The sequence below is a fragment of the Grampus griseus genome (assembly GCF_964374135.1).
Source record: "Grampus griseus genome assembly, chromosome: 3".
Lineage (NCBI taxonomy): Eukaryota > Metazoa > Chordata > Mammalia > Artiodactyla > Delphinidae > Grampus > Grampus griseus.
In genome coordinates, this window is record NC_139019.1 from 115,750,899 (window position 1) to 115,778,011 (window position 27,113).

At 56.1% G+C, this 27,113-nt stretch overlaps 4 protein-coding genes across 4 annotated transcripts in view; all 4 read right to left on the bottom strand.

Moving 5' to 3' along the window:
- SLC23A1 (solute carrier family 23 member 1) overlaps positions 1 to 9,607 on the bottom strand; it is a 15,020-nt gene extending 5,413 nt beyond the window's left edge. Inside the window, exons 1-14 of the mRNA XM_082652570.1 lie at positions 8,936 to 9,607; positions 8,660 to 8,721; positions 7,903 to 8,037; positions 7,306 to 7,463; positions 6,482 to 6,570; positions 6,250 to 6,317; positions 5,900 to 6,081; positions 5,648 to 5,768; positions 5,231 to 5,387; positions 4,762 to 4,909; positions 3,904 to 4,009; positions 3,522 to 3,651; positions 3,285 to 3,428; positions 2,688 to 2,783 (exon numbers count right to left, since the gene is read on the bottom strand). Of these exons, the coding sequence (XP_082508696.1) occupies positions 2,688 to 2,783; positions 3,285 to 3,428; positions 3,522 to 3,651; positions 3,904 to 4,009; positions 4,762 to 4,909; positions 5,231 to 5,387; positions 5,648 to 5,768; positions 5,900 to 6,081; positions 6,250 to 6,317; positions 6,482 to 6,570; positions 7,306 to 7,463; positions 7,903 to 8,037; positions 8,660 to 8,721; positions 8,936 to 9,059 (1,720 nt within the window). The 5' untranslated portion in view covers positions 9,060 to 9,607. The remainder of the gene's footprint in view (positions 1 to 2,687; positions 2,784 to 3,284; positions 3,429 to 3,521; positions 3,652 to 3,903; positions 4,010 to 4,761; positions 4,910 to 5,230; positions 5,388 to 5,647; positions 5,769 to 5,899; positions 6,082 to 6,249; positions 6,318 to 6,481; positions 6,571 to 7,305; positions 7,464 to 7,902; positions 8,038 to 8,659; positions 8,722 to 8,935) is intronic.
- A 264-nt stretch (positions 9,608 to 9,871) lies between these two features.
- On the bottom strand, positions 9,872 to 13,830 carry MZB1 (marginal zone B and B1 cell specific protein). The gene is made up of 4 exons (XM_082652571.1): positions 13,140 to 13,830; positions 12,153 to 12,277; positions 11,689 to 11,799; positions 9,872 to 11,598 (listed from the first exon to the last, which is right to left on the bottom strand). The coding sequence occupies exons 1-4, from the start codon at positions 13,554 to 13,556 to the stop codon at positions 11,442 to 11,444; spliced, it is 810 nt and encodes a 269-aa protein (XP_082508697.1). The 5' UTR covers positions 13,557 to 13,830; the 3' UTR covers positions 9,872 to 11,441.
- Positions 13,831 to 13,966: 136 nt separating this feature from the next.
- Positions 13,967 to 19,056, bottom strand: PROB1 (proline rich basic protein 1). The gene has a single exon (XM_082652569.1). The coding sequence runs from the start codon at positions 19,005 to 19,007 to the stop codon at positions 15,942 to 15,944; it is 3,066 nt and encodes a 1,021-aa protein (XP_082508695.1). The 5' UTR covers positions 19,008 to 19,056; the 3' UTR covers positions 13,967 to 15,941.
- A 1,551-nt stretch (positions 19,057 to 20,607) lies between these two features.
- On the bottom strand, positions 20,608 to 26,546 carry SPATA24 (spermatogenesis associated 24). The gene is made up of 6 exons (XM_082651206.1): positions 26,420 to 26,546; positions 25,106 to 25,171; positions 24,745 to 24,875; positions 24,589 to 24,659; positions 21,121 to 21,223; positions 20,608 to 21,012 (listed from the first exon to the last, which is right to left on the bottom strand). The coding sequence occupies exons 1-6, from the start codon at positions 26,534 to 26,536 to the stop codon at positions 20,883 to 20,885; spliced, it is 618 nt and encodes a 205-aa protein (XP_082507332.1). The 5' UTR covers positions 26,537 to 26,546; the 3' UTR covers positions 20,608 to 20,882.
- Between the last annotated feature and the right edge of the window lie 567 nt (positions 26,547 to 27,113).

Sequence of the window (27,113 nt, forward strand, 5' to 3'; positions counted from 1 at the left end):
CTAAGGGATACTGGTTATACGTAATTAGTATTTATTGTGTATCTACAGTGTGCCATGGTCTGTGCTAAGTGCTTTTATTTCATTATCTAATTTCTTTGAAACATTGGTGGGAGGTGTATAGGCACTATTACACAAAATTTTATGATCAAGAAGGCAGGCAGACGGTTAAGTAATTGTCGGCCTACATCTCGAGTATGGGGCTGGTGTCTCCTGGGCCAGTGGGGACCAAATAATGCTCAGACTGCTATGAGGGCAGGAAGTTATATTTTGAAACACTGTAATCAGTATTAATATTCAATATTACGATTCCATATTTGGAAAATAAACTCTCTTGTTTTTATAATACAAACTTCAGAAAGTCACGCTAAGTAAAATCTTTGTTGGTGGTAGGGATACGCGAGAGAGATTTTTTACAACTAGGGGAAGTCTCCTTTAGGAGGTATGGGAGGGATGTGTGAATTCTCTGAGGTTTTCACAAGAGGGCTGGGGTTGACCGAAGACTGTGAGACAGTGTAAATCTAGTGCAAAGATTTCCACGCGTTGGCAGCCCAGACTGAAAAGCCCCATGAGTAGAGAAACCAAATGTGTCCCAAAGTCTCAGGAGAGGGCACTGAGGGAGGGCTGGCGTCCTTAGAGAAGACCACTTGGAGGAGGTACTGTTTGAGCTGGGCCTGACTGCACAAAGAGCACAGGTGGGCAGAGTGGAGGGAGAAGAGCTGCAGCTGTGGCACAGGACTGAGGTGACTGATGGCCCCACTCCTCACCACTGCTGGGACACAAGAGCCAGCCCGGCACTCCCTCGCCTCCCCTCCACATCCCTACCTGTGTTGCCTTCTCCAGTGCTTCTCCAAGTCCTAATCTTCTTGGCCCCACCCAGAATCATCCAGGAAGCCCTCCAGATGACTCCAGCCCAGGCTTATTCACCTCATTGCTCTAAATTGCTTTAAACCCAGTTTTACTTCCTATCTTGTTGACTTAATGTTTTTTACCCTTAAGTGTCTAACTCGGGGCCATGCTTGCTCCAGTAGCACTTGCTGAACTAAACTTATTGCCCCTCTAAGGTTGGTCTGTGGGTAGGTAAAGAGTAAGAGCAAATGCAAAGTGGTCTATCAGCAAAATGTACCCATCCTACAGAATAAAGCTCTGTAATTCCATTGTTGAGGACAAGGTTCTGAGCCAGCCAGACCTGGGCTTGAAACCAGGTTGTGTGACCTTAGGCAAGTGATTTAACCACTCTGAGCTTCAGATTCCTCATCATGCACATTGAAGGACTGTTGAAGATTATGTAGCATAATACATATATTGATCATTGGCAGAGATGGTTGCTGATGGGCAGCTGGGTTGAAGGATAGAGATGTGAGGAACTCAGGCACTCTGAGGCTGTTAACATCTGGGTAGCTTAATCCAGCTGCCCAAATCACAGACCCCTCTGTACAGCTGCCCACCCAGACGCCCTCTATCTCCGTGGATTCCCTAGGCATTGAGGTTGCCACTTCCCTGTCTCATGTCCTCAGGATGAGCTTCTCCAGGTCCCACCTCAGCTTCCTCTGGTGGGCGAGGGGGGTACCATGGTCAGGTATCACCCATCCATCCAAGTGATAGCTGCTACCAAAAGCTCCCTCATCTGATGCTATCTAAAATCCCTGAAAGTGCCAGGGAGTCCTGGCCCTTCCCTGCCCAAACTCTAACCCACCAGCTGTGCATAGCCAGCCGCTGATTCCTGTGCTCTGAATAGACACTTGTGTCTTCAGAGAGGGGAAAGCAAGTGGGGTCAGCTATGTTTAGGCTGTTAAGTCGCAGAAGATGGAGAGCTATCATCCTCCATCTGTCATCTCTGTGGACTGATGCAATCTAGCCCCTGTCTCTACGGAGCTTTCCTTGATCTTACACTTCCCCTGAAACTCTCTAGCAGAGGCACTGTGGTGGAGTGGCTGGGACACAGGCCTTGGACTAACTACATCAGATGGACTTGTTTAAATCCCAAATTTGCAGCGTTTTAAATCAGCAAGTTTTGTGACCTTCGGTGAGTCACCTAACCTCTGATTCTTTTTTCTCATGTAAAATGGTGTTGATAGTCTCTGCCTCACAGGATGGTTTTTGAGGATGAAAGGAGACATTTAGCTCCATGCCTGACCCATAAATGTTTGGTAAATGCTAACTATTCTTATTAATAGTTAGAGCACCTGGTGACATTTAGTTTTTATATATTTCCTGGGCACATAAACATGGGTCAGGAGGATTCTCAGGGACCCCACAAAGTATCCTCCATGATCCCTGTAAAAAGCCCTGATACCAAAGAGAAACGTTAGGGGCTCTTCTAGTAGCCAGCATAAGTCACTGGCATATTTGGAGTGAATTTTGCCAACATACTGATGCTACATTTCCATCTGTCCTACTCTAAGAAAGCAAAAGCAACCCTCAACCCAGTGGCAACAAAGAAATGGAAAAGAAACAATTTACAGGGCCCGGGAATGACTCTCCTAGCCACACCCTCTTCAAGACTAAGAGGGAAGCCTGTGCCTCCATCAGGCTGGTGGTCTCTCCCTCCGGCCCATCTGTTCCTGCTTCTCTCTGCAGGGCCTGAGGCATTGCATCTGACCTGGCCACAGCTTCAGCTCAGGAGACATCTGCTGGACTGCCTGAGTCCAACCTGGTTCTCTGTTCCCCTTTTCAGGGCTGACCCATACCTGGCACTGTGTTGTCCAGTATGAAAGCGAGGCACCCACCCACAAACATCTCCGTAGTCAGCAGCACAGTCAGAATCTGGTCCACTTCAGGAATGCCTGTGGAATAGGCCAAAGGCTAATGGGTGTCACGGCCCCATCTGGAGAACGGAGCTCAGAGACTTTCTCCCCACTGGTGCAGCCTGCTGACTTCCTTGAGCAAGCACAGAGATGGAAAGTACAAAACCTTGACTTTCAAGATTATACACCTCTGCCTCCCATCCTTGGATTCAAATCCCAGTTTTGCTGGTGCTACTTGTCTTGCAACAAATCATTTAACCCATCTGAACCTCACTTTTCTCACCTGTAACATGAAGATGGTAATAGTATCTATCTCATGGAGCTGTTGTGAAAATTAAATGAGCATATGTAAAGCTCATACCTGTCCACAGAAAGTGTCTTAGTAAAGAAGAGCTGTTAATTAGCCTCAGCTGCTAACATCCAGAGACAGGCAGGATTTGTGGCTCTGGCTGTGTGGAGCCTTTGAGGGAAGAGGCTGTGCTCAGAGTTGAGCCCACCACACCTCCCCCACCCTGAGACAGGTAAGACAGGTGGAGGCACCTGTGTTGATGGCATCCGGGTTGGAGTCCAGGTAATTGGGCAGCGTGAGCCCGAAGAACATGGAAAATCCAAGCACGAAGAGGTTGCGGGAGGAGTTCATGTCCACGAACTGCAGGTTAGACAGCCCCACAGCTGTAATCATGCCTGAGAGCACAAAAGAACCGCTGGAGGCTCCTCGCGGGCCGGGTAGGCTCCACCACACGGCGACCACACCCCAAAAGCACGCACAACACTCACCAAAAAGGGTGCAGAACATCCCCCCTAGGATGGGGTCAGGGAGCGAGGCGAAGAGGGCTGTGAATTTGCCAATGGTGCCCAGGACCAGCATGATACCCGCACCATACTGCACCACGCGCCGGCTACCCACCTGCCAGTGAGCCAAGGGGTGGGGCTAGACCCAGGGGGTGAAGTTGTGTGGGGTTAGTTGTGGGAGGGGAGGGGCGCGGTGGGTGGGCGGGGCCTGTTATAAGAGCAAGGTACATATGGGTCAGAGCATGATGCAAGGGAGGCCTGTCAAAGGCAGGGTGGGGCTAGGCCAAAGTAGGGACAGGTTTGGGGCGGGGCCTGCGGCACATGGAATTGGGGCGCGGCTTTGTGCTGCTCTGGCTAGTTGCGGCACCTTGGTAATCCCCAGGACACCAATGTTGGGGCTGGATGAGGTGGACCCGTTGCCCGTGCCCAGCAGCCCTGCGATAATGCAACAGATGCCTTCGGTGAAGATACCCCTGTAAGAAAAGGGCAAGTGGGGGCCTTGGTCCATGCTCTAGCCTGGTTTGTGTCCTCCCATTGCCCTGGCCAGCCTGACCAGAGTCTCTAGGGCTGTGTGAGCTGCAACTATCTGTCTGTAGTACTCCGCACTCCGGGCCAGAGGTGGGTCTGGGAGCCAGGAGCCCAGGTCTGAATGCTAGTCCCACTGCCCTGGCAATTAATCCTTAGGTGATTCTGGGCTTCAATTTCCTCATCTGTCAGATGGGGATATTAAGAGTACCTGTCTTACAGAGCCATTAGTGGATTGCATAAGAGAACGCACATCAAGAGCTAGACACATGGGGACTTCCCTGGTAGTCCAGCAGAGAAGACTCCGTACTCCCAATGCAGGGGGCCCCAGTTCCATCCCTGGTCAGAGAACTAGATCTCACATGCTTCAACTAAGAGCCCGCATGCTGCAACTAAAAAGATCCCATGCGCTGCAACTAAGAGCTGGTGCAGCCAAATAAATAAAGAGAGAAAGAAAGAGCTAGACACATGGAAGGCTGTCAGTGACTGTAGTTTCCCTTAGACTTCGTTGTCTCCTCAGCTGTTCGCAACACAGAGTGAGTGATGAGAGCATCTCCATTTCATAAGTAAGGAGAACCTGGAGAGTTAGTGACTTGCCCAACTCCTTGTCCCCCACCTCTGGGATTCAATTCTGTCCGGACGTTTGCTTCCTGAGTGACCCTTGAGGGGATGAGATACCGGGGAGGGCAGGTCGGCATACCTGTTGATAGCGTGCACTGGAGGGGGTGGTGCGCCAGCCAGGCGGGCACAAGCATAGTAATCTCCGATGGACTCAATGATGCCTGCTAATGTGGCACTAAACATTCCCAGCACAGCAGCCGCAGTCACTGTGGGAAGCCCCCACTGACCTGTATCAACAGGGAGATGGGAGGTTGGATGCAATGAGTGTTCCTAGGTGGGTCAGGGAGTGGACTAGGCAGTACTTGGGTGGAGCAGGGGAAGGGGTAAAGAGATCTCAAGCTGGGGTGGGAGTTATACAGTTGTGGGAGCTTATTTGGGGTCACTTAGAGTCATAAAGCTGGAGTGAGACGTTGAGTACACCACCACTCTGCCTGGCACACTATAAATGTGCAGCTAATACTTGTTATGTCATCAGCTGGACTCGGGTCACCAGGGGCCTCACTGATGGTCTCAGTTGGAGGCAGAGGGGCCCAGATGGAGTTGCTCACAGGGGTAGGGGATGCGGATCCAGGGAGCAATAGCCACGATGTCCCCTCGGGCATCTGTTCGTGCCTGGAAGCCATAGGCTGTGGGGTCTGAGGGCAGCACGTCCGTCAGGGTCAGTATATAGCAGAGCAGCCACACGGTCATGATGGCTAGCACGATCTGAAGTGGGGGTGGGGGGTGAGGGTTGCACTGAGGGCCCAGGAGGTCTTGGTCCAGGCTAACCAGCTCCTACCTTAGCCCTAGCCCCAGCCCGAGCCTGTGCCCCAGCCCCAGCTCAGACCCCGGCCCCCATCCCTGGCTAGGACCTCAACTCTGCCTCTAGCTCCCCTGCTGCCCCTGCCCTTTCCCCTGCCCTTGGCCCTGGACATAGGTCCAGCCCCTGCCCTAGTCCCACCCCGAACCGCCTGTCAGCTCCTCACGGGAAACATCTTGAAGATCTGGATGCGGAAGAGAGTGAGGCCCTTTCCCCAGCGGTAGACAGGCAGCAAGAAGGTGAGATTTCGCAGGTACTGGGAGAAGAGGACAATCAGGAGAATGGAGCTGGGAACAGAAGCACAAAGAGAAAACGGCTGGTAGGCCGGGCTGGGGGCAAGAGCCAAGGCTAAGGGGGCAGGACACGAAGGGGTTGAGGGACTGGGGCTGGGCAAGGATCAGGCCTGGTGCCCACTCACCAAGCTGAGATACCCCAGTGGGAGCCAGCTCGGTCACCAGCAGCTTGGAAGACAGAGAGACCAATGAGGGAGACAGTGGGGGTGACTGTAAGAGGCCCGATGTAACTGAGCAGGGCCCCAGGCAGCCCCATCAGCCCAATCACCACCTCCACCATACTGGACACCATGATTGCACCCTGGACCTGGAAAAGCAAAGATCAGCTATAAGTCACCATGTAGAAGCCATGACCTCTAAGTTAAAAAAATGTTCCTGGACCACATCCTCATATCCCCCAATTCAGCAGTGGCCTTCCCTCCCATCTAGTCCCACCCTCAAGTCCAGGTCTCTTCTACCCCACATGCAAACCCACCTCTCGTATCCGTGGGTGCCAAATATGAGAGGTATTCAGGGGCAGGCTCCAGTTACCATAGATCTCCTCTGGGGGCATAGACAGGAACACACACACACGTGCACGGGGAACAGAGAGAGAAAGTAAAGATGCTGCCCTGAAGGCACCTTGGGGTATGGACATGGAACAGTCGCCCAGACCTCCGGGCTCCTGGGGCTCCCCTCTCCAGTGCAGCCCCCAGAAATGTGCCCACCTTCTGGAGGACATTTCCATCTCTCCAGGGCCAGGATGGCTTTGGCTGGGACCAGAAATGCAAAGGCGCTGGCCTGGAACAGTGGCAGCCTGGAAAGAGAGGCACAGAGCAGCAGGGACAGGGTGGGAGGTGGGGAGGCAGGAACACAGAGACAGGGGAGATGGGGAGGGAAGGGCACAGAGTGAGGCACAGGGAGAATCACACACAGGGACAGAGACACAGAGGAACAAGGGCAAGGGCAGAACAGAGGGAAGTCACTGAGGCCCCAGGCAGGACTCTAACATTTTGGGGGCCTAAGAAAGAAAACAGATGGAGTCCCTGGCTCAAAACCTGCTCCCTTTCCTTCTCAGCACCAGCTCCTGCACTGTGAGGGGCCACGTGCACGGAAGTGGACAGCTCAGCTCCTGCATGCAAGCTCCACTCACAACCTTCCTTCATCTTCCCACCATACAAATGACCATCCTTAGGCCACCCAGGCCTAGGACTGTGCACGCAGGGGCAGGGGGCCCCCAGGAGGACGGACCACTGGAGAGGCCCACACAAGCCCTGGCAGCAGGGGAGTGAGTGGTCCCAATTACCCAGAGTAAGGCTTAATGGAGGAGAGCCCAGCTAGGGCACGTTCCCTTTCCTTGAGGGACACCAGGGGTCCAGGGTGGGACCCCAGCTGCCTAGCTCTAAGGCTAGCCTGGAACCAAAAGCAGCAGGTGGGGGCAGATAGCAGTTTTTCTTGTCCCACAAGAGTCCTTTGAGACGGCTCCTGCTGTGTGGATCACTGCGTGTGTGTCTACGTGGGGTGGGGTAGGGGTGGGAGTGGGGCAGCTCACCGGATGCCCAGTGTGGTCTGGATGAGGGTGGTGATGCCCACACAGGTGAAGATGGTACCAATGAGCTGGCTGACCATGTACTGGTCACGGCCCACACACAGCGCCTCAGCCAGGAGGAAGGGCACAGCGATGGTGCCACTGAAGCAGGTCAGGTAATGCTAGGGATGTGGGGAGAGCGCATGAGGCAGGGCCCACGGAGCTCACAGGGAGGCAGGGGAACCCTCACAGTCCTCACGCCTGCCTCAGTGGGCCTGAGCCCGTGCCGCCCCAGCCAGTGTGCCCACCCAGGACTGACACTCCCATAAGGCATTCCCACAGAGCGACTGCTCACCTCTCTGGGAGTTACTAATCTGCCCCCAAGTTATTCCTGCAGCTTCTGTGGAGTGGGCCCCCTTTCCTGTCACCGGCACTCCGCCTGGCAGGTGATACCTCGTCCCTTTCAGGCCCCATCAAGCCTCTTCCCCACCCCTGCTTGGTGACAGTCACTGCTTCTGACTTTAGGTTTCTCTTCCTGTTACCCAGGATGACCTCTTTGGCCAGGGAGGGGGCTGGGGAGCAGGCAGGGCGGGGGTGGGAAGGCCCTGGGGAGATGCCCACCTGGAAGCCCAGCAGGACGCACAGGTACCAGGGCGGCACATCCTCGATCTTGTACAACATGTCAGACTTGGGCTCTGTGCACAGGGCCGTCGGGGGGTCCTTCGTGGAGGTCCCTGCTGAGCCCAGGGACTCATGCTGGGGGCAGCAGAGAGAAGTAACTCAGCGTGGAGTGATGGGAACCAGAAAAGTCCATTCTGCTTCAGAATCAATTAGGTAGCCCAAGTGGCCTGTCAGCTCCTCAGAATGGGGTCCCCACCCTTCCTCAATGCTCATGCACCCAGCTACCCCTTGGCCTGGCTACACGTGGCTCCCACCTCACATTGCTTTGTGCAGGGATGAGTCCACTGTACTGGCTCCTGGAGCCCTCAGAACCTGGGCCTTCTTTCCAAGAGAACGGGCCAATACATCAGAAGGCCGGGGTCACCAGGAGAGGAGGCAAAGAGGGCTGGAGACTGTGACAGGCCCTCTTGGACGTACTCTGGTCCCCCCTCTGTCCCTTAGAGGTCCTTGGGGTGTCACTAATGGGGCGGTAGGCTGGGCCCCTGCCGGCCCCCAAGCTGGGGTGAGCCAGTCCCAGAGCAGAAGTCTCCTTCACCCCACTGCCACCCCACCCTTCCCCCAACTGCCACATTCCGCCTGGGACAGTCACTCTCGATCCAGTTCATCAGAACCTTTGTCTCTGCCCTCCCAGGGAGCAAGGACTGCTCAGGCCCCCAGCCCCACCCTGCCCCCACCCGCTCCCCTCATTCCCCAGCACCTGTGTCTGGCCCTCAGGGTCCTCCTGGGCCCTCATCTTTGGGGCACAGGTGTGAGCAGTTCCTGAGGAGAAGAAGGGATTGCTTATACGAAGGCCAAGGAGGACTTTAATCCGCATAGCCGACATTGTTCAAAGTAAATCTGTAACCAGATCTCCAACACTGATTGCGAAAGGAGGGCCCAGGCCCAGGTAACGTATTAACTCCGGCCACGGTGGAAAAGGCCGCCCAAGCCTCTGCCACATTTACCTCCCGAGCACACCCTTCCTTGCCCGCACCTGAGCCTGGGCACGGGACAGGTATTTTCCGAGAGAGGGCCGGAGAGGGGGTGAGGAGCAGACGGCCTTGGAAGTTTACCAGGCCCTGGGTGAGGTGAGAGGAAAGGAGTGAAAATGGGCACATATTATGGTACACTCTGAATGAGGCTTTTCCCTGCTTATTAATCAAAAGTTAATCATTATCATCATCATAACCCACCTCGTTATTTAGGAACAACTGCGTGCCAAGCAACATCTACGTATTGTCATGTTTAACCCCAGGTGCTAGGTGCCATTAACCTCTTTTACAGCTGAGGAAACAGATTTAGGAGATGTGATCTGACCAAGGCCACACAGGTAGCAAGGTTTTAGAAAGCCATTCCAAAAATTCAGGTTGGCCTGAACTACTGAGCCCACGCTGTTAATTATACATAAAATGTCAGACAAGGCTGCCCTCCCCACCACCTCCACTCGCCCCTCAGGGTCCCTGAGGCGCAGAACAGATGGGCCTCCGGAGAAGGAGCTGCCGAGGCTAGCCCGGTCTTTTCTGTCCTCTGTGTCAGGACAAGGATTCCTTCCCTTCCCCTCCCAGTCAGGACCAGCTACATAATCTGTGGGATCCAGTGCAAAATGAAAATCTGGTGCCCCTGTTGCAAAAGTATTATAAATTTAAAAACAGCAACAGCAGAGCATTAAACTGATTTGTGGGGCCTTTCTAAGCACCGGGCCCTGCGTGACTGCCACGCAGCCGCTGAAGCCGGCCTGGGCCCAGCCTATCTTCCCCTCCTGGGGGCTGGGGAGAGCCCAGGGGCTGAGGGCCCTGATTCTGCTCCCTTCTGAGCTGCCCCAACCCCATTAGGGTCCATCTACTTCTGGGTCGCTGTGCCCATGGCCAGGCCCTGCCCCAAGGCCTCCCCCGCAGCACCACTGTCCAGCTGGGTAGCAGCTTCATGTCACAGCCCCGAATCCGAATCCGACGGCCTGTCCAGCCTCCAGCCCGTTCCTCTGTCCACCTGTCCTCTCCTCTCAAATCCTGGCTCCTGTTCCCAGGTTCCCAAAGTCATCTGACCAGTTCGAAGCCTCTATTCCTCGGCACTCTCCTCCCCACCCTCTCCTCCCCGGTACTCTCCTCCCCACCCTCTCCTCCCCGGTACTTCCCAGGGGCTGGGGAGACAGCCCTACCCCTTCCACACATTGTCCGTTGGACCCTCAAATCAACCCAAACCACATACCACACACATGGAGACAAAGCCGGGAAGTTGCACATGGTCTCAGATACACAATCACACAAATGGACCTGGAGCACCTCGACTCTGACGCAAAGTGTCTCTAAATCACTCCACAAAAACACAGGGCCACGCAGGTGCACATCATGGACTCCCGGCTCCACACCTGATACTACTGACTGCTCAGCCAATTCCTTGGGCCCTGGCTCTCCTGGTGCTTAAGAGTTCTCTCCTGAGGGCCAGGAGGAGGGGCCTCAGGCAGATGGGGAACAGGTGATGGAACGTAGGGGGCTGGGGTGCAGAGTGGTAAGGGCCTGCCTGGGACACCACCATTCCTTCAGCCCTAACCTTCCCCCACTCCCCAAATTTGAATCCCCTCCCAGCCCTGCCACTGCTCAGCCTGGGACTCTGCCTGAGCCTCTTTTGTTGTCTGAGCCCCAGTTTCTGCACCTGTCAACAGGGGATTAGAGTGTCTGTTCTGTCCACTTTCCAGGGCTTTGGAGGATCAGAGACACAAATGAATCTGTAAGCTGTAGCACCACTGACCCCAGATACCCAGACCCAGGTGTGAACCAGGTGGAGCTCTTTTCTCTGTTTCTAAGAAAAGGGGCCCAGGTGAGAATTTCTGGGGAGAGCAGGACGTACAGCCAAGATACTGAATCCAGCCTGTTCCAGGACCCCTGCCCTGCCCTGCCCTGTCCCAGGTGAGCACCGAGGGCTCAACCATGCTAGCTGGGGTCAGAGCAGAGTCTAGAAAGTGAGCAGCTGCTGGATGTAGACCCAGGAAGACTAGTGTTCTGGGAGGGGCACAGTAGCACGCAGTGGTTGCAGGGGTATGTCCACAGGCAGCCTGCTTATGGAGTTTGCCTTGGCTTTTTTCTCTCCTGAGGGATCTGGGGTTTCAACCGTTCAGATAACTGGTTCCATATGCCTTTGACAGCTCACTCACATTTCCAGCCATGACAGATCTCACTTACCTCTGGGAAATTGTGGGGGATGTGTACCTGGCCCTCTCTAGGAGGGACGTCAGCAGAAACACCAATGTCTATCCTCTCAGCCCCCCAAGCACCTTTTGCAGAGAGAAGGAATCGAGGTCACTGGTTTTATTTGAGTCCAGAGGGGAAGGCCTTGGCCGCCCCCCCGGGCCCCAGGGCCCAGAAGCTGGAGGAGGGAGGGAGAGTGGCAGCACAGAAGAACAAGGCCTCCCCGCCCTCCAGGCAGCCTGCAGAAAGGAGGGGACAGATCCAGAGGAAGCCCAGCTCCCTTTAGGGGCTGACCAGGAAGGGGAAGGAGGAGCTGGACTAGAGCTCTGCCCTTGTGACTGGTGCCTCCTCTGAGCAGGCCCCCCGGTGGCCTCCACACAGCAATGCCTCCAGGGCCCCTTGACCTTGTTGGTGGGCTTCATAGATCTGGTCTTCTCCAAACTCCCCCAGGTAGTGAAAGCATGTCTTGGAGAGCCTAGGGGAGCCCAGGAGGAGCCTCAGACTCTGCCCGGTCCGCAGTGGGGCAGACCAAGGCTCCATCCCACCCCAGTCCTCCAGTCACGACCTCGTGGGCCACGGCGCCCCCATGATGATCACACTGATGGTCGGCTCCGGCCCCTTCCTAAGTCCTGGGCCCATGAGACGCTTCACCTGGTCCACTTCTCCAACTCCGTAGCTGGAGGCAGTGGGAGGAGAGGGAGACAGCATTAGTGGAGCCCATCAGCACATGAAGCTGGGCACACTGGGCATCTGCCGATTTTCGTGCCCAGATTCTGAGCCTCCTTGCTGAAAAACTAAGAACCAGAAAGGGGAAACTCCGGGCCCAAAGTCACACAGCAACCTTGTCTCCTGGCCACCTTACTCTTCTACTTGCTCCCAGCTCCAGAGCTCAGACTCTGTCCCAGCCAGTCCCCACCCTTGGGCCAGAGCCCTATTGGAGTGTGTGTGGTGTGTGAGTGGGAGAATGAGAAGCCCCACTCATCAGCCTGCCCCTGGAGGAGGGGGGCAGGGGCCAGATTTTCAACTCACCCCTGCCAGGTCTGGGAGCAGCTCTGGTCCAGGACGTCTGTGTATACCGACTCTCTCAGCTTGCCACGGCCCCCGGAGTCCAGGGTGTGAAGCTTGGCCTCTGCCTTTGTCAGATGCTGCCACATCTGGAACAAGGAGGGGTTGAGAACCAGGGCTTCAGAACTGCTCAGCATGAAAGGAGGGGTGATTGGGCTGGGGGCGGGGACAGAAGCCTGTGTCTCTGAGGAAGAACGAGGCAATGGAGCCTTTTGAACAGGAAGCACCTGTGAGGCAGGCTTCACGGCCCTCCCCCAGGTCCAGAAAGCTGGGACCACACCAGCTGAGGCAAGATCCGCTGCCTTGGGATGGGAGGTGGGTGGGAAACACTGAGGTGGAGAATTAGGCCTGGGCATTGGGGCCCCTCCCCCAGGTAACACCTGCCCATCAGCACACACTATTTGAAACCACAAGAACAAGGAAAGAAAAAAAACCTCCCAGTCTTCAGTGACACGTGTACTCATAGCCCCCATGTGCGTGCGCGTGCTCACAGTCACACAGACACACACAAGTACTCAGGCACGCGTGACAGGTTTGTATGTGAACTCAAGACACACACATGCTCATGGACTCATGGGACTGACAAACATGCACATGTGTACACATACACCAATGCTCCCCAGTCATGCTTTGGGAAGGAGTCCAGACTTAAGGGTGGTTCTAGAAAGGGAGGAGTCCGAGAGGACAAGCTAGTGACTCCCTGGTGTCCCAGAGATCGCCTGCTCTTTGTTGGGCAAACAGATAGGTAAACTGAGGCAGGCCGGTGCCGGTGAGGTGAAGATGGCAATATCATGGAAGGCTGAGTCTAGCTCGATGCCTTGGGGGGGGCGGGGTTTGGGGATCCAAGGCCAGCGGTGGAATCTGAGGTAGATGGAGGGGTCTGGCTTGGGTGGGGGCCTGGGTAGGGGCAGGAGAACTGCTCGCGGGGCGGCGAGGGGGTGGGGGGCTCACCTCGTAGGCCACTGCCCTGCAGGCGTCACAGCGCAGGTGAGCAGGCATGTGTGCTGAGAACTTCTCTTCATCATCCAGCTCAGGGGCGGTGGCTGTGAGCAGGGCCCTGTCCCCAAGGCCCCCTGGGATGGTCCAGGCCCCCAGCAGCAGCAGCAACAGCGGCGACAGTCTCATGGTCTGTGGAGCTGGCTCAGCAAGCAGGGACTGTGGTTGGGGTGCAGGGGTGCAGGTGTGTACGCGCAGTGGGGGTTGCTGCAGAGAGCCTGCCCCAGACCAATGGGAAACCGACACCTCATCCTCCCGTTCTCTCCCTTCCCCCAGGGCCCTGCAGACACCGCTCGCGCACCTCCTCTCGTGGGACCCCGTGGTTCCAGCCAATGAGGCAAGGAGAGGGGCTGGGCCTGGGCGAGGACACATGGGGGCTGATACCTCTCATGTCCTGGGACCTGAGCACATGGCAGGCACTACGCTGAGCCCCTCAGGGAAGGAGGTGGCTTGTTACTGTCATCTTAAATCTACCCCTGAGGACACAAAGGTTCAGAGAAAAGTGACAAATCCAAGGCCACACAGCTAGAAGGGCTATGCTGAGATTGGAACCAAGCCTGGTTGACCCCAAGGTGCACTGGCCACTGAGCCACCAGGAGGAATGAGGCCACAGGCGTGGTTGCCAGCCAAGGCTCCCTCCCTGAGAGGCAAGTTCGCTGAGGCAGGGATGCCACAGTGTATGAAAGACATACATGGTCCCCTCCCCCAGGCCACACCCAGGCATGGAAGGGCACTCTGGGGTGCTAAGGGACCGCAGCAGGAAATCAGACACCTTACACCAGTTGTTCCAGCCATCGTGGCCATGGGGTCAGCAATTTATTGCACACCACGATGCGGTGAGGGGGAGTGGCCCAGGGCCCTCATTGCCATCAGGACCAGCATCTCCAGCCACAGAAAGATGTCCAGGTTATTCTGACTCATAGTTCTCTCAGTCAGCTTCCAGTTCAAGGCAAGGGGGCAGTGACTCCAAGGGATCCAGGCCCCCCGGAGGCCTGGAACTTAAGGAAGGCATTGATCTCCATCCCTGACACTGCTTCTAATGGTAACTGTTCTTCCCCAAACTCATCACATCACATACCAGTCCCACAAGGCCCAGCCACTTCACTCAGAACTCTACACAGACCCCCACGCAGAGCACCTCCCACACCATGCATCTCCCTCTGCTCTCCTCAGAAGCTCCTGGAATCTCAAGGCAATTGGAACACAGGCCCTGGGTCCCGTCCCTTCCTATGCTGTGATGAACCTGAAGAGCCAGCCCCTCCCTAGGCATGTTTGCCACACCTGTTACCAGGGCAGTGGAACCAGATGAGGGCTCCTCACAGGGGCATCCCTTCTTTTGCCAGCCCTAACCCACCCTCCACCCCACCCAGAGAGATCAAGAGTCTCCTCTGGGACAACAGCTCAACCATCCTCCGTGCTTTTAAGTCTTTCCTGACGACACACTCATCTGTCCCCCACCCTCGGTGGGAATGGCTGGAACCTCCACTCCTAACCCCAGGACCAGCCAGTTCAGCTCTGAGGGCTTAGACAAGGCAAGTCAGAGGCTGGGGTTGAGGGGACAATGAGGGGCGGTACTCCCAGCTGGAGACTACAGTCACCTCCCCACCTTCCCCATAGCACCCCCACACCAAGTCCCAGGATGACCCTCCATGGCCCCTTCCGTATTACTTCCCTCTCCACCTCCACCACCTGTCCCCGCAGTTCTCTCTCTCAGATGAGACTCACCTAGGGCCTGCACTAGCCACTCTCCCCCGCAGCCTCCCAGGCCGAGGCTCAGATCCTCTTGCAAAGAATAACAGATTTGATAGCCAGTGTCTTTCTCTCCTCATCCCATCAGTGCTCACTAGCCTGCTCCACCTCTGCTGGGCCCACCTTCAGGGAGACACAGACAGCTCACTACCTCTGGGGGCAGCCCTGTCCCCTGCAGTTCCCATTTCCTGCTGCCCCCGAGGAACCCCGTCACCCCCTCAGGTTGGCATCTGGGGCCATGTCCTGGGATTTCTCACGCTACCAACTAAAAATTGTCACTTGCCAGCTGCCTCTACAAGGATGAAATCACTAGCCAGTGCAATCGCTGACCTTCAATACACCCTGAAAGGAGTTCTGGGCAGAGATCAGGAATGAGGCCCTCTGTGCTCTGGGAAACACTGGCAGAAAAGGCCTTTAGATAATCAGATATTTTCAGGAGAAGATTTTATGAGCCCAATTTCTTGCATCTTCTCATAACTAGAAAAGCACTAAAATCATTAATGGACATCTGCTCCTTGTGACTAGCAGCAACCTTCTGCCAAAATGTGTGCTCGATTGCCTGTATCCTCCTTCACTAAACCCACATCTATACTGACTTCCCTCACTTACCTCTTCAGAGCAGTTCCTCAGTGCTGAGAGGCTGTCTCCCAGGCTTATAGTTTTCATTTTGCCCCAAATAAAACCTAACTCACAACTCTCACGTTCTGCATTTTTTTCATCCCACAACACACACACACACAGCCCCCCAACACACCACACTCTGGGAATGCTTGGGAAAGGGGTATACGATTCTGTCGGGGGAGGAAACAGGCAGCCATTTCCTGAGCTCCAGCTCCATCAGCGCTGGGGGTCTCAGATAAGCACTCTGAAGGTAACTTCTGGTCTGAAGACTGCATGAGATGGGTAAAAGAAAGAGGTGATAGAAGGAAAAGAGGGCACAGGACTGGATGCCAGAACTTCCAAGGCCATTAACGGGCCCCAACACCATGGGGATCAGGCCCTGGGGCCTCACACGGGGAACAAGGAGCCCTTGCTCGGCTGGGCGGGACCCAAGCTGGAGGGTGGAGCACAGAGGAGCAGAGGAGGCGCGGGGCTGGGGGTCCCGCTCACTGGCAGGTAGTACATCCCGTCCAGGGGCCCCGCCTCGGAGGCCCAGGGTAGCTGGGGGCCGCTGAAGGCCGGCGGGCCCGGGGATGGTGGCAGTGAGAGGCCAGGGATAGGCCCATAGGCCGGCGGGTAGAGGCCGGGGCCCAGGGCCAGCGGGGTGTAGACGCGGCGGGGTGGCACCGAGGGCGAGGGTGGCAGCAGCACCTCCACGTACTGCCCGCTCTCGGGGTCGAAGAGCAGCCGCAGCCGAGGCTGCCTCGGCGCCTCCACAAAGTAGTAGCGGCCGCTCTCTGGGTCCACCAGGACCTTCCCCGGGTGCGCGGCCCCGGGCGGCCTGCGCGCCCCCTGGGAGGGGCCTTCCGGGGACCGGTCCATGGGAGGCGCCGAGGCGGCGCGGGCCTGGGGCGGGGCCGCTCTGCCAGCGGACGCTTGGGGCTCCCGCGGGAGGGGCGACTGGACCGCAACCGCGGGCTCAGGGGCCATAGGTGGCGTCTCCTGTTTCGATGCTATTCCAGGGCTCGAGCTAGGGTACGCCTGCGGGGAGCTAGGGCGGGGCGGTCTGGGAGGTTGGGTCCCTGCCGGCCCTATCGGCGACTTCTGGGGTGAGGTGCGAGCGCCGCCTAGAGGGCTGGTACGACCCTTGTCGTCGGGGACCAGGCGCTGGGGCTCTGCATCCCTGTTCTTTCCGCCAGGACCGCGCACCACGACTCCCTGGGTTCCCTCCGGCCGGCGGCCTAAGGCCAAGGCACCAGGCAGGCGGATCTCAGTGCGCGCGAAGGGTTTCGCCGTGCTGTTCTCTGCCCTCCGCCGCAGTACCCCGTTGGGCTGCGTAACGTCCCGGGGGACTGTGTCTGTGGTTGGCTCTGGGGTCTCGTAGGGGTGTGACACGACCGGCAGAAAGTCCTTGAGAAAAACGGAAGTGTAGTGAGCTGGGGCGTGGGCCCCCAGCGCCTGAAGCTCTTGTGTCTTGGATGCGCCGCCTTCCTCCCCGCGGGGTTCCGCAGGAGGCACAGGGAGCCCTGAGCCTGGGGTGCTTGCCGGGAAGCTTGGCGCGTATGTGGTCTTCACCATCTTGCGCACGTCGCGGGGCCGCGGAATGGCCACGCGCGGGCGTCCCGAGGCCGCTTCTCCAGAGCCCAAGGCTTCCGGGCGCGCATCGGCATCCAGGGTGCCCACGAGGCGACTGAGGGGCAGCTGGGGTGCAGCCACCGCTGGCAACAGCTGGCTGCCTGGGAAGGCAAGATCCTGCATCTCCCGCGTGGACGGACTCTGCGCCTCTGTTAGCTCTGGAGTCCCGGGTGCAGATGGCGTGGGTGGCACCAGTTCCTCCTGGGCTACGCCATTCATAGCTTCCCGCGTAGAAACTACCGCTGAGCTCTGCACTGTGGAGTCCCACGTCTCTTGGGGCAATGGGCTCCACGTCCCAGAAGGACGATCTGGAGTCTCCCATGAGGACAAGTTTGGCGGGGACGGGCTCCTACTCCCCTCAACTATATCCCCACCTGCCGGATGCGGAACCTCCCACGAGGAAGGAGCTTCGGGGGATGGGCTTCTTGCACTGGCAACACCCCGATTCCACTGGGAAAGGGTCGGAGGGGAAGGGCTCTTCCTGCTGACAGTTTCCGTGACAGCAGCATCCTGATTTCCCCATGCGGAGGATGCCTCGGGGAGCGACGGGCCACTCACCTTCCGGATAGCCCTATTCCACGGGGACAGATTCTGGGGCGAGGGGCAGCGAGGACCCCGCACGGTCCCATTTGGGGCTTGCCACAGCGGGGATGGGCTCCTCGGTCTCACGGGCTTACTCGAAACCTCCCGGGGGGCCCTAGACTGGGAAGACGGACTCTGTGCCCTCAGGACGGTTCGATCCGGAGTCTCTTGCGGGAACCGAGTCTTGGGTTCCTGGTGGTGCGCCTCCTGGATCTTCTCCCCAGACTGCAGGAAGATGCTGGAACTAACTGGACCCAGAGGCTCGGTCCCGGGCGCGGGCTTGTCGCGCCGAATTGCGCGCTCACGGAGGCTAGGCCACGGTCGTGGGGCCCTGGCGGGGGCTGAACTATAATGCACACGAGGTGGCCGAGACCTGGCCTCCTTCAGAGCCACTCGAGTACTGCGGGGCGTTTCCGGGGCCGCAGGCTCTGGCGGTACCGTGGGTCCGAAGGTGGCGCTGCTTGGGGCAGGGGTCGCGGGGCTCAGTTTTCTGGCCAGCGCCGTCTGCACGAGGTCCGCGGCAGCCTGCAGGCGGCCCAGAGACTCGTCCAGGGAGCCGGTGCGCAGGAACAGTCGCGGGGGCGGCGCGCTGGCCTCCCGCGGGGGACTCCGGGGCCGGGGGCGCAGCTCGATCTGACGTTTGGGCACCGTCCGGGTCCTGGCAGGCGCGGCACGCTCCTCCAGCGCCACCTCCACACACTCGAACTGCGCTGGGGTGGCAGGACTCGGCCCGCGGGGTCGCAGCTGCAGGTAGGTGGCCCAGCGGGAGCCACCGTCGGGGCCCTGGGGCTGCGGTTCGGCAGAGATGGGAGACGCGGAGCCGGGCGGAGAGAGGCTGCGGAAGGCCTGCGTCGTGAGCTGTTGCACCTCGCTATCCTCTGCGTCAGAACGGCTGAACAGGGGCCCGGCGCCGAAGATGACTTCCATCTCCCCCGACGGCAGCATGCGCAGCTGGGGCTGGGGTGGCCGCGGGCCCGAGGCCGGGCCTCGCGGGAAACCCGAGCCGGGCCCGAGCTGCTGGCGGCTATTCTGGGCACTGACGGACAGGCGAGGCTGCGCGCCCTCCCCCAGCACAGGGGCCACCGTGGGCCAATTCGCCCTGCCCTCCGCGTCCGGCCCAACGTCCGGGAGCTCTGGAGAACCCGGAGCCGTGTGGTAGGAGCCTGACGAACTGGAGGAGTCCTGGCGCCGCGCGGGGGCCGCGGGCAGCCGCCCTGGGACCCCAGGCAGGGTTGGTGGGGCGAACGCGGTCAGCATGCTGAGGCCGGACGCCGCGCACTCTCTCCCTCGCGTTCGCCTCTGCTGGTGCCGCGGATGCCAGCACTGTCCCCGCCCCGCCCGCGGGTGCCGTGGGGTCACCGCGCCTTAAAGCGGCCGCGTCCGCTCCCGAGACGTCGGCATAGGCAGCCGGAGAGACCTGGGCCCTGGGTCCTACCCTCCCAGACCCCTTCTCCGGCGCGGCCAGAGAGCCTGGGGTGGCATTCCAGGCTTTGGTGAGGGGAGGGCAGGCATCCAACTTGTACGCAGGAGCTAGGCCCAGCTCCACTCATCCATCACAGGTGACGGAACGGAGGCTAAGCAGGGACCTGCCTGAGATCAAGCACTACGGCATGTGGATCAGAGTGTGAGCCAGGAGACCAGACAACTAAGGTCTTGCTAACAATTTCATCTTTATGTCAGCCCCCCGCGTCTTCCCATCACTGCAGTGCACCCCTCCTCCCTGGCCCTCCCATAGTCTGTCGCTAGAGCTCATAAGGGTGCATCCCCCCTCACCTTTGATAGAGGAGCATGGCTTGGAGGGCTCCCCCCGACTCCAAAAGTTGTACTGGGGCCACAAAAAACTGCTGTCCCTGGCTGGACCCACTGCCCTTAGTGGAAACCTAGGCTGGAGGGGACAGTTCTAGCTTTTCAGGCTTCCAGAACAAGTCCCGGATGCTGATGTGGCATCTCTTAGGAACCTCTGGGGTAGCTGTGGTCCCTTCTCTAAAGCCCCTCTGAGGCAAGAATAGCTCTGTGCTCCCCCATACACTCACAAGGCCCTCATCCAGCCCCTGCCACCTTAGGACTTGCCCTGGGGACAAGTGCTGATGGGGAAGCAGCCACCACCTGTCACTCTCCTGGGACAATGACAATGAGCACCACTTGCCCTTAAACTTCTGGCTTCAAGGTCCTGCTATGACTCAGGCCCCAGCTGGCCCTGGAGCAAGAGCACTGGCCCCCCCTACGCATTAATTCTCACACTGAGCCAGGAAAGGCTAGACTTGACAAATCTGACTCAGCCTCCCTTGAGTGGGACCCCTGCCTGGTGTGTCCCCTTTATCACCTACGGCACATTAGTGATGGCTTCTGAGAGGATCCAACCTGTCCATCACATCCAGCCCTGCGTATGCAACTTGAGCACGTCATAGCCCCTTCACACACTGTTACCCCACCTTAAAAAGACATAGCAGAAGAAAAACACACACACACAACACAGCATTGTCCTTTTTCCTTCCTCCATTTGTGCAGACTAATAAGCTTCTAAGTTTGGCAGAAGTGTAAGAAGGTGCAAATGTGATTCACAGGTACAGCGTTATTGTTACGTGATGGAAACTGATTTCCCAAATTCACTGTGGTCCTGGAACCCACCATCTTTGAGCTCTCCAGTCGGGGCTTCTCATAGACACATACACAACACATACACAGATAGCCCGTCAAGTTGGGAGAGTTAAATTTACCAGGGCACTGGGGTAACCAGGGTTGTTTATATAGGAAGGAATTTAATACCAAGAGTAAGAAGGGACAGTGCCTACTAGACAACCAAGTAGTCCTTCCCTAGGCTACAACCCCATACCCCCATGGGCCCCCACTACTACCCAAAGGAGGGAGGGAGGGGAGTAGCAGGGGCTGGAGACTCGAGGAGCATCCATTCTGAACACAGCAGTGGCCTGGCAGGTGGTGGTCCAAAAGGCAGGCAGGGAAGAAGGAAAGAGTGTCTTTTGCCTTTCGCCCTACCTCTTCCCTGGGGTCCAGGCCACTGTGAGGCCTGAGGGAGGTACCCACAGGGATCGGAAGGGTCAGGATGGGGACCACCACAGCAGAGAAGGCAGAGGTTGGGCATTACAGCCAGATAACAGGAAGGAGACGCCCATTTTATTTTTCCCTGGAACACTGGCGGCTCCAGGTCTGACGCATCCCCGAGGCTTTCTTATGCTTCTGGTCCAGCACCTGGGCCATGTAGTTCTCCTGCTGCTTCTGGATCCAAAAGTCAGACATGTGATTCCTGCAACGGAGCCGGCTGGGCATGGGCTGGGGACAGCCCAAGGGTAAGGACCAGAGGTCTGGCTCCCCACTTCCATCAACAATCCCCAGCCTGGCCTGGACCCCTCACCTGAAGATCTCTTTCTGCTGGCTGATAACTTGCTGCAACTCCTTAATCTCATTCTCTTTGCCATTAAGTATATCTTCTTGCTTTATAACGTGAGACTCAATTTCTGTGGGGGAGAGAGGCAGGGAGGAGGAGTGGTTCCCATCCCATGAGCTCCTTCCTGAAATAAGGCATTCCCTCAGGGGTCTCTTCAGAACTTGGCTCCCCCAACGCAGAGGTTGTCCAACAGTAGTTGCTAATACCTTCGTAAGAATGAGTTTATTATGGAGTCATGATGGGGTGGGAGTGGAGGGCACAACATCTTGATGAATGTGTCAGTGACTTTACAGCTCTATTCTGGACCAGGTAGCTCACATGAGGGCAGGCAAGGGCCCTTGGAGAGAGATGGTCAGCCCTGCCCAAAAGCAGGAGGATGAATGGCTCCTGCCCTCAACTCCTGCAGCTCTTTACAGATATCACCTCCTTGGTGAGACCCTTCCTAGTCTAAAATCACAACCCTTCCCAATACTTCCTATCCCCTTTTCCTGCTTTATTTTCCTTCTTAGCACTTATATCTCACAGACCATACATTTTGCTCATTTGTCTTTTCCTCTACTAGGATATAAGGTCCACAAGGACAAGGATTTTTTGTTTTATTCACGGCTTTAACCCTAAGGCCTAAAATAGTACCTGGCACGTACTAGATGTACAATACTTTTACTTGTGGAATGAACAGGATGTCCCCTGGGCCTTTAGGTCTTAGAAACATCACCTAGTTCAGTCATTTCAATCCAACCAGACCTACTGAGGACCAGCTGGATGCCCAGCCCTGTGTTAGGGCCTCAGGGGAGAAGACAGGATCCCTATTCCACAGGGCGGGTGGGGAGGACCCAGGGAGACAGTGGTGGCAAAGATTAAGTGCTCATTAGAAGCAAGCGTAAGTTTTGTGTCTTGGGTTAAAATCCAGTAAGGCTGTAGGGATCTCGGGTTGCTTCATTTACATAATGTCCCTCAGGGAGTCCTGGAAAATTCTGATCCTCAAAGGAAGAAAATCCTACTGCTTTTAAAGGCTGGACAAAGATTAACTAGAACATAAGCTCTGAAAATGCAGATATACTGAAGCAGTGAAGGTTTCAAAAGAGAAGATCTGATTAAAAAGTTAAGGCACACGTTACAGAGAGACATGGGTGAAGGAAAAGAATGAAAACATGGGCTCACTGGGCCACAGGACCAGGACTATTGAACCTCCTTCCCCAGGTCATCCAGTGAATCCAAACTGATTGTCTGTGAAGTTCTTATGGGAAAAAAGTAACATAGGGCTTCCCTGGTGGTGCAGTGGTTGCGAGTCTGCCTGCCGGTGCGGGGGACGCGGGTTCGTGCCCCGGCCCGGGACGCAAAAAAAAAGTATCATAAATGTGTTTGATTCTTTTAAAATAAATGAGAGCTAAATTTAGAATAAACAGCACCCAATGAGAGAATGGTTAGAAAAGCCTTTTGAGAATAAGGAACTATGTAAGAGTAAAACTGGAACCATGCAAAGGGAGGTAGCGGGGGTGGGAGACAGGCCAGGGGGTAGCTCAGGTCACCAGATCTCCTCATGTGAGGGCTTATGCCCTACTGGAGGAGTTCAGGACTTTCTTGGGGGAGGCAGCCAGGCTCCTCCCCGTGACTCACACACCTTCCACAAGCAGTCGCAGAGCCCCGAGGCCCTGGCTGATCTCTAGGAAATGTCCTAGAGGAAGGGCCTCTAGCAGCACCAGGAAAGAACCCTAGGTTCCTTTTAGGGAAGTGGGGGGATGTCCAGGGAAAGGGGAAGGACTAGGAGACCAACATCCTTGGGTATGGAGGCACTGACTGCCTGTTGGGCTCCAGGAGGTCCTAACAGGAGCTCTTTTTTTAAATTTATTTATTTTATTTATTTTATTTTTGGCTGCATTGGGTCTTCGTCGCTGCGCGCGGGCTTTTCTCTAGTTGCGGTGAGCGGGGGCTACTCTTTGTTCCGGTGCATGGGCTTCTCATTGCGGTGGCTTCTCATTGCGAAGCATGGGCTCTAGGCACGCAGGCTCAGTAGTTGTGGCTTGTGGGCTCTAGAGCGCAGGCTCAGTAGCTGTGGCGCACAGGCTTAGTTGCTCTGCGGCATGTGGGATCTTCCCGGACCAGGACTCGAACCTGTGTCCTCTGCATTGGCAGGCGGATTCTTAACCACCGCACCACCAGGGAAGCCCTAACAGGAGCTCTTGATCAAACAACCATGAGGCTTGTTAGTCCACTTGGCCAGATTAAGATGGCAGCCTGCTGGCATCTTTCCAGTGACAGTACTCACCAGGGGAGAGAGAAGGCTGCATTGGTGGGTAGGGGGTGCCCAAGGCTCCAGGTGGGGGCCCATCAGGAGAGACACTGAACCTCTTTTGGGCTTGAATTCTGGCCTACTCGAAATGAATGCTGCAGTGAATGAAGGAAATGTTGTATATGGAATTCACATCTACTTCTTTTTTTTTTTTTTTTTTTGCGGTACGCGGGCCTCTCACTGTTGTGGCGTCTCCTGTTGTAGAGCACAGGCTCCGGACGCGCAGGCTCAGCGGCCATGGCTCACGGGCCCAGCCACTCCACAGCATGTGGGATCTTCCCAGACCGGGGCATGAACCTGTGTCGCCTGCATCGGCAGGCGGACTCTCAACCACTGCACCACCAGGGAAGCCCCACATCTACTTCTTAAACTAGGTAAGGGGAGTTTAGCATTCTGGGAAAATGAAAGGGGGTCCTAAGGTCTCAGGACACTGGGTAGCTCACTGAAAGTGCCCCACAACTCAGAGCACCAACTGAGTCAACAGGTGGCCACAGGCATCTGCATAGAGCAGAGTTGAAACCTAATGGCCCACAGACATATTTTCCTTGGCCCATACAATATTTTAAAAATTTTTAAATCAGTTGCCAACCCTAAAAAGTCAGAAAAGCTTCCATTAAAATGTGGTCTCCAGTTTCTTTTTTAAAGATCTGACAGTACTGGGCCCCTATTCCTACGGCAGAGGTTCTAGGCCCTTGAGAGGGGGCATGGTTCTCCACATTACCACAGTCCCCACTCCTCCTAGTGGGTCCCCAACACTGAAACTAAGGGTCAGATTCCACACAGCACTGTGATTGCCCCGTTGTTCCTCTGGTAACAGAGTTATAAGTCAAGTACACTATTTCTAATAGTCACCAAAAGTGGGAAAACAAAAAGGTAGGCTAAGAAGGTCATATGTTTCAAGAAAAATGGGAGCGAGCCCATTCCTTTATGGCCATGAAGAATACTGTACACCAACTACTTCCCTCATTTCCGTGGCCTGCCTGGTCCCTGAAGGCCTTTGCGAAGGTGTGGCCCACCTGGGCTTGCCTTTATCCTCAGCCAGGGGCAGAAGTTGGGGTGAAACCCTGCTCTGAACACCGGCACTGGGCTGTGAGGGAAGAGCCCACGTACGTAAGCATGGGAGGGAGCGTGGGCCTCCCGCCTACCATTGCACTTGGTGATTAGCTGGTCCTTCTTGCTGGACTCCTGCGGGGCTCTGCTCTTGGCACTGGAGAGCCTGAGTGGAGAAGATAAGAAAGGGTGGGAAGGCTGATGGGCAGATGGGACCCCCAACCGTTCCCCCACTACCAAGGCCCACTCACGCCTTTTCAAAGGCCAGCTTCTCTTTCTCCAGCTGTTTAGACAGCACCTCTACATCTCCGAGGGCAAACTGCAACTTCTCCTCTTCCTTGGCCAGGAGAACCTTGGTCTTGGCATGGGCAGCTTTCTCTTCCTGCAGGGGCAGCAGCAGTGACCTCATTATCCCAAGCCACTTTGGGTCTCCTAGGCTCCCTTAACCAGCCCCCTTTCTCAGAATGGCACATAGAATCCAGGGTACAGGAAGATTCTGTCCTTACTATTGGGGCTGGAGGCTCTCAGAGGCTAATACTCAATGATTCTACCCAATCACAGGGATCCTGGGAAATGGGGGAAGCTTAGAAGCTGACAGAGGCCATCACTTACCACCAGCTTTTTCTCCACTGCCTGGAACTCTTCTTTACTGACAAAATTTTCATCCTGGAGAACCATCTGCAACAGAGGCTGGCTCAGGGAGGGGCTGGGGTGGTAGGGGTTTCTCTCGGGACCAGGACTGAGAATAGATAATGGGATGCCCAGGGCACCTAGGATGACACTGGGGCCCAGGAAAGGGAGAGTTCATTCCACAAGATTCACTGATGCTCAGCTCTATGTCCTGCCCTCAAGTAGCAAGAAGTCTCATGGAGAAGACAGCCCATGGCCACCACTTCTAACAATGGTGTGTGCTATGATGGAGGTTCCCAGAGGAGGCCCCTGACCCGCCTGGGGAAGGGTCAGAACAGCTTGAAGGGAAGGGGATGTCAACTTGATATCTGACTGCTAAATAGGGGTGGGCCAGAAGAAGAGGATGGAAAAGAAAAGTGTTCCAGACGGTGAGAACACACATGCAAAGGCCAGCTGCCAACAGAAAGACCTGGGTACCTAAAGGTATGCAGGTAATTCAGTGTCCAGAGCTGCATACTACCGTTAAAGAAATAGATGTGAAGTCAGTTTTATGTGTCCCCACCTTCTTACCCAGATAAAAAACAAAACAGAAAAACCATGAACTCCAGTTGGCCAGCGTTTTACCATGCCTGTCCATGTAATCTGTGGCTCCAATGCTTTGCACACATGAACGGGGGTTTGACCAAAAAAGCAAAAGCAAAGGGACATAAAGGGATTGGAAGCCTTTAAGTCAACATGTGAAGAGCCAATTCTGTGCTTACTGCACTCATCATGGGGAGGGGATTCCATAATAGGAAGGATGTTATAGTTACTCTGCACACAAGGGCCTTGGCAAGTCAGTGAAGTCATCTTCAATTAGAAATGAGGAAATTGGGAATTCCCTGGCGGTCCAGTGGTTAGGACTCCAGCTTTCACTGCGAGAGGCCGGGGTTGGATCCCTGGTCAGGGAACTAAGATCCCGCAAGCCATGTGGCGAGGCCAAAAAAAAAAAAAAAAAAAAATGGGGAAACTAAAGCTCAGCGAATAGATGGGCATATCTATCAGGCCCTGCACAACCAGTCAAAGAGAGTAGGAAACAACTTGGCGTTGACTAAAATTCCCCGGTAAATATTCACGAGACACTGCCCCCTTTTGGCTCCACCTCTACCAGCCGGAACACATCTGGGCCCCGCCTCCTCGTGATGACGCCATTGGCAATGTGCTCTCGGCCCGCCCCTGGCATCGGGACAGCGTCTGGCCCCGCCCCCACCACTTAGGCGTCCAGTCCGGCATCCCCCAGCTCTTCTGGTTGCGTACCACGTTCCTCAGCTGGTGGATCAGTTCCTCCTGAGCCTCAATCACGTCCCGCAGTTGATCGAAGGCGAGACACACTGATCCTGAACCCCCCTGCGACCACCCGACGGGCGTCCCCATCTTTCGCCCCCGCCAGCTCGTTGGAAATGGCTGCCGCGGCTTGCCTCCCCGCTGACGCTCACCAATGAAAATGAGACGCCACAAAGCACCCTGGCAACCAGGGGCGGGGACTTCCTTTGTTAGCAGGGATGGGGCCCGCCTCTTAAAGGAGCCGCTCTCTTAGAGGAGCCGCCTGGGTAAGAGAACCTCCAACACCGTTAGTAATTTAAGTTTATAGGGAATTTGCACATCTATTATATGATATGTTTCTCATGCAGTCCTGAGGAGCGGGCAGGGCCCGGCTTATACTTACTGTAAGGGCTGAGGGGCAGGCAACACTCAGACACCAGCCCTCACCCTTCTCCCAGGGCCCAAGACCCTGAAGCAAGGGTCAGCTGAGACAACCCCTGCATATTTAGCTTCACATGTCTCTTTATTCCACTTTAATCTCTAAATTTTCCCCATAGTATGAGACTCCAGCCTCCTGTGATCTTTATTCCTCCTAGGAACACACTTAGTACTTAGGGGGCCTGAGCCTAAGCAATGAAGGGAAGCTCAAGAATAGAAAAGGAGAGTGGCTTCACCCAAGATAAGAGTC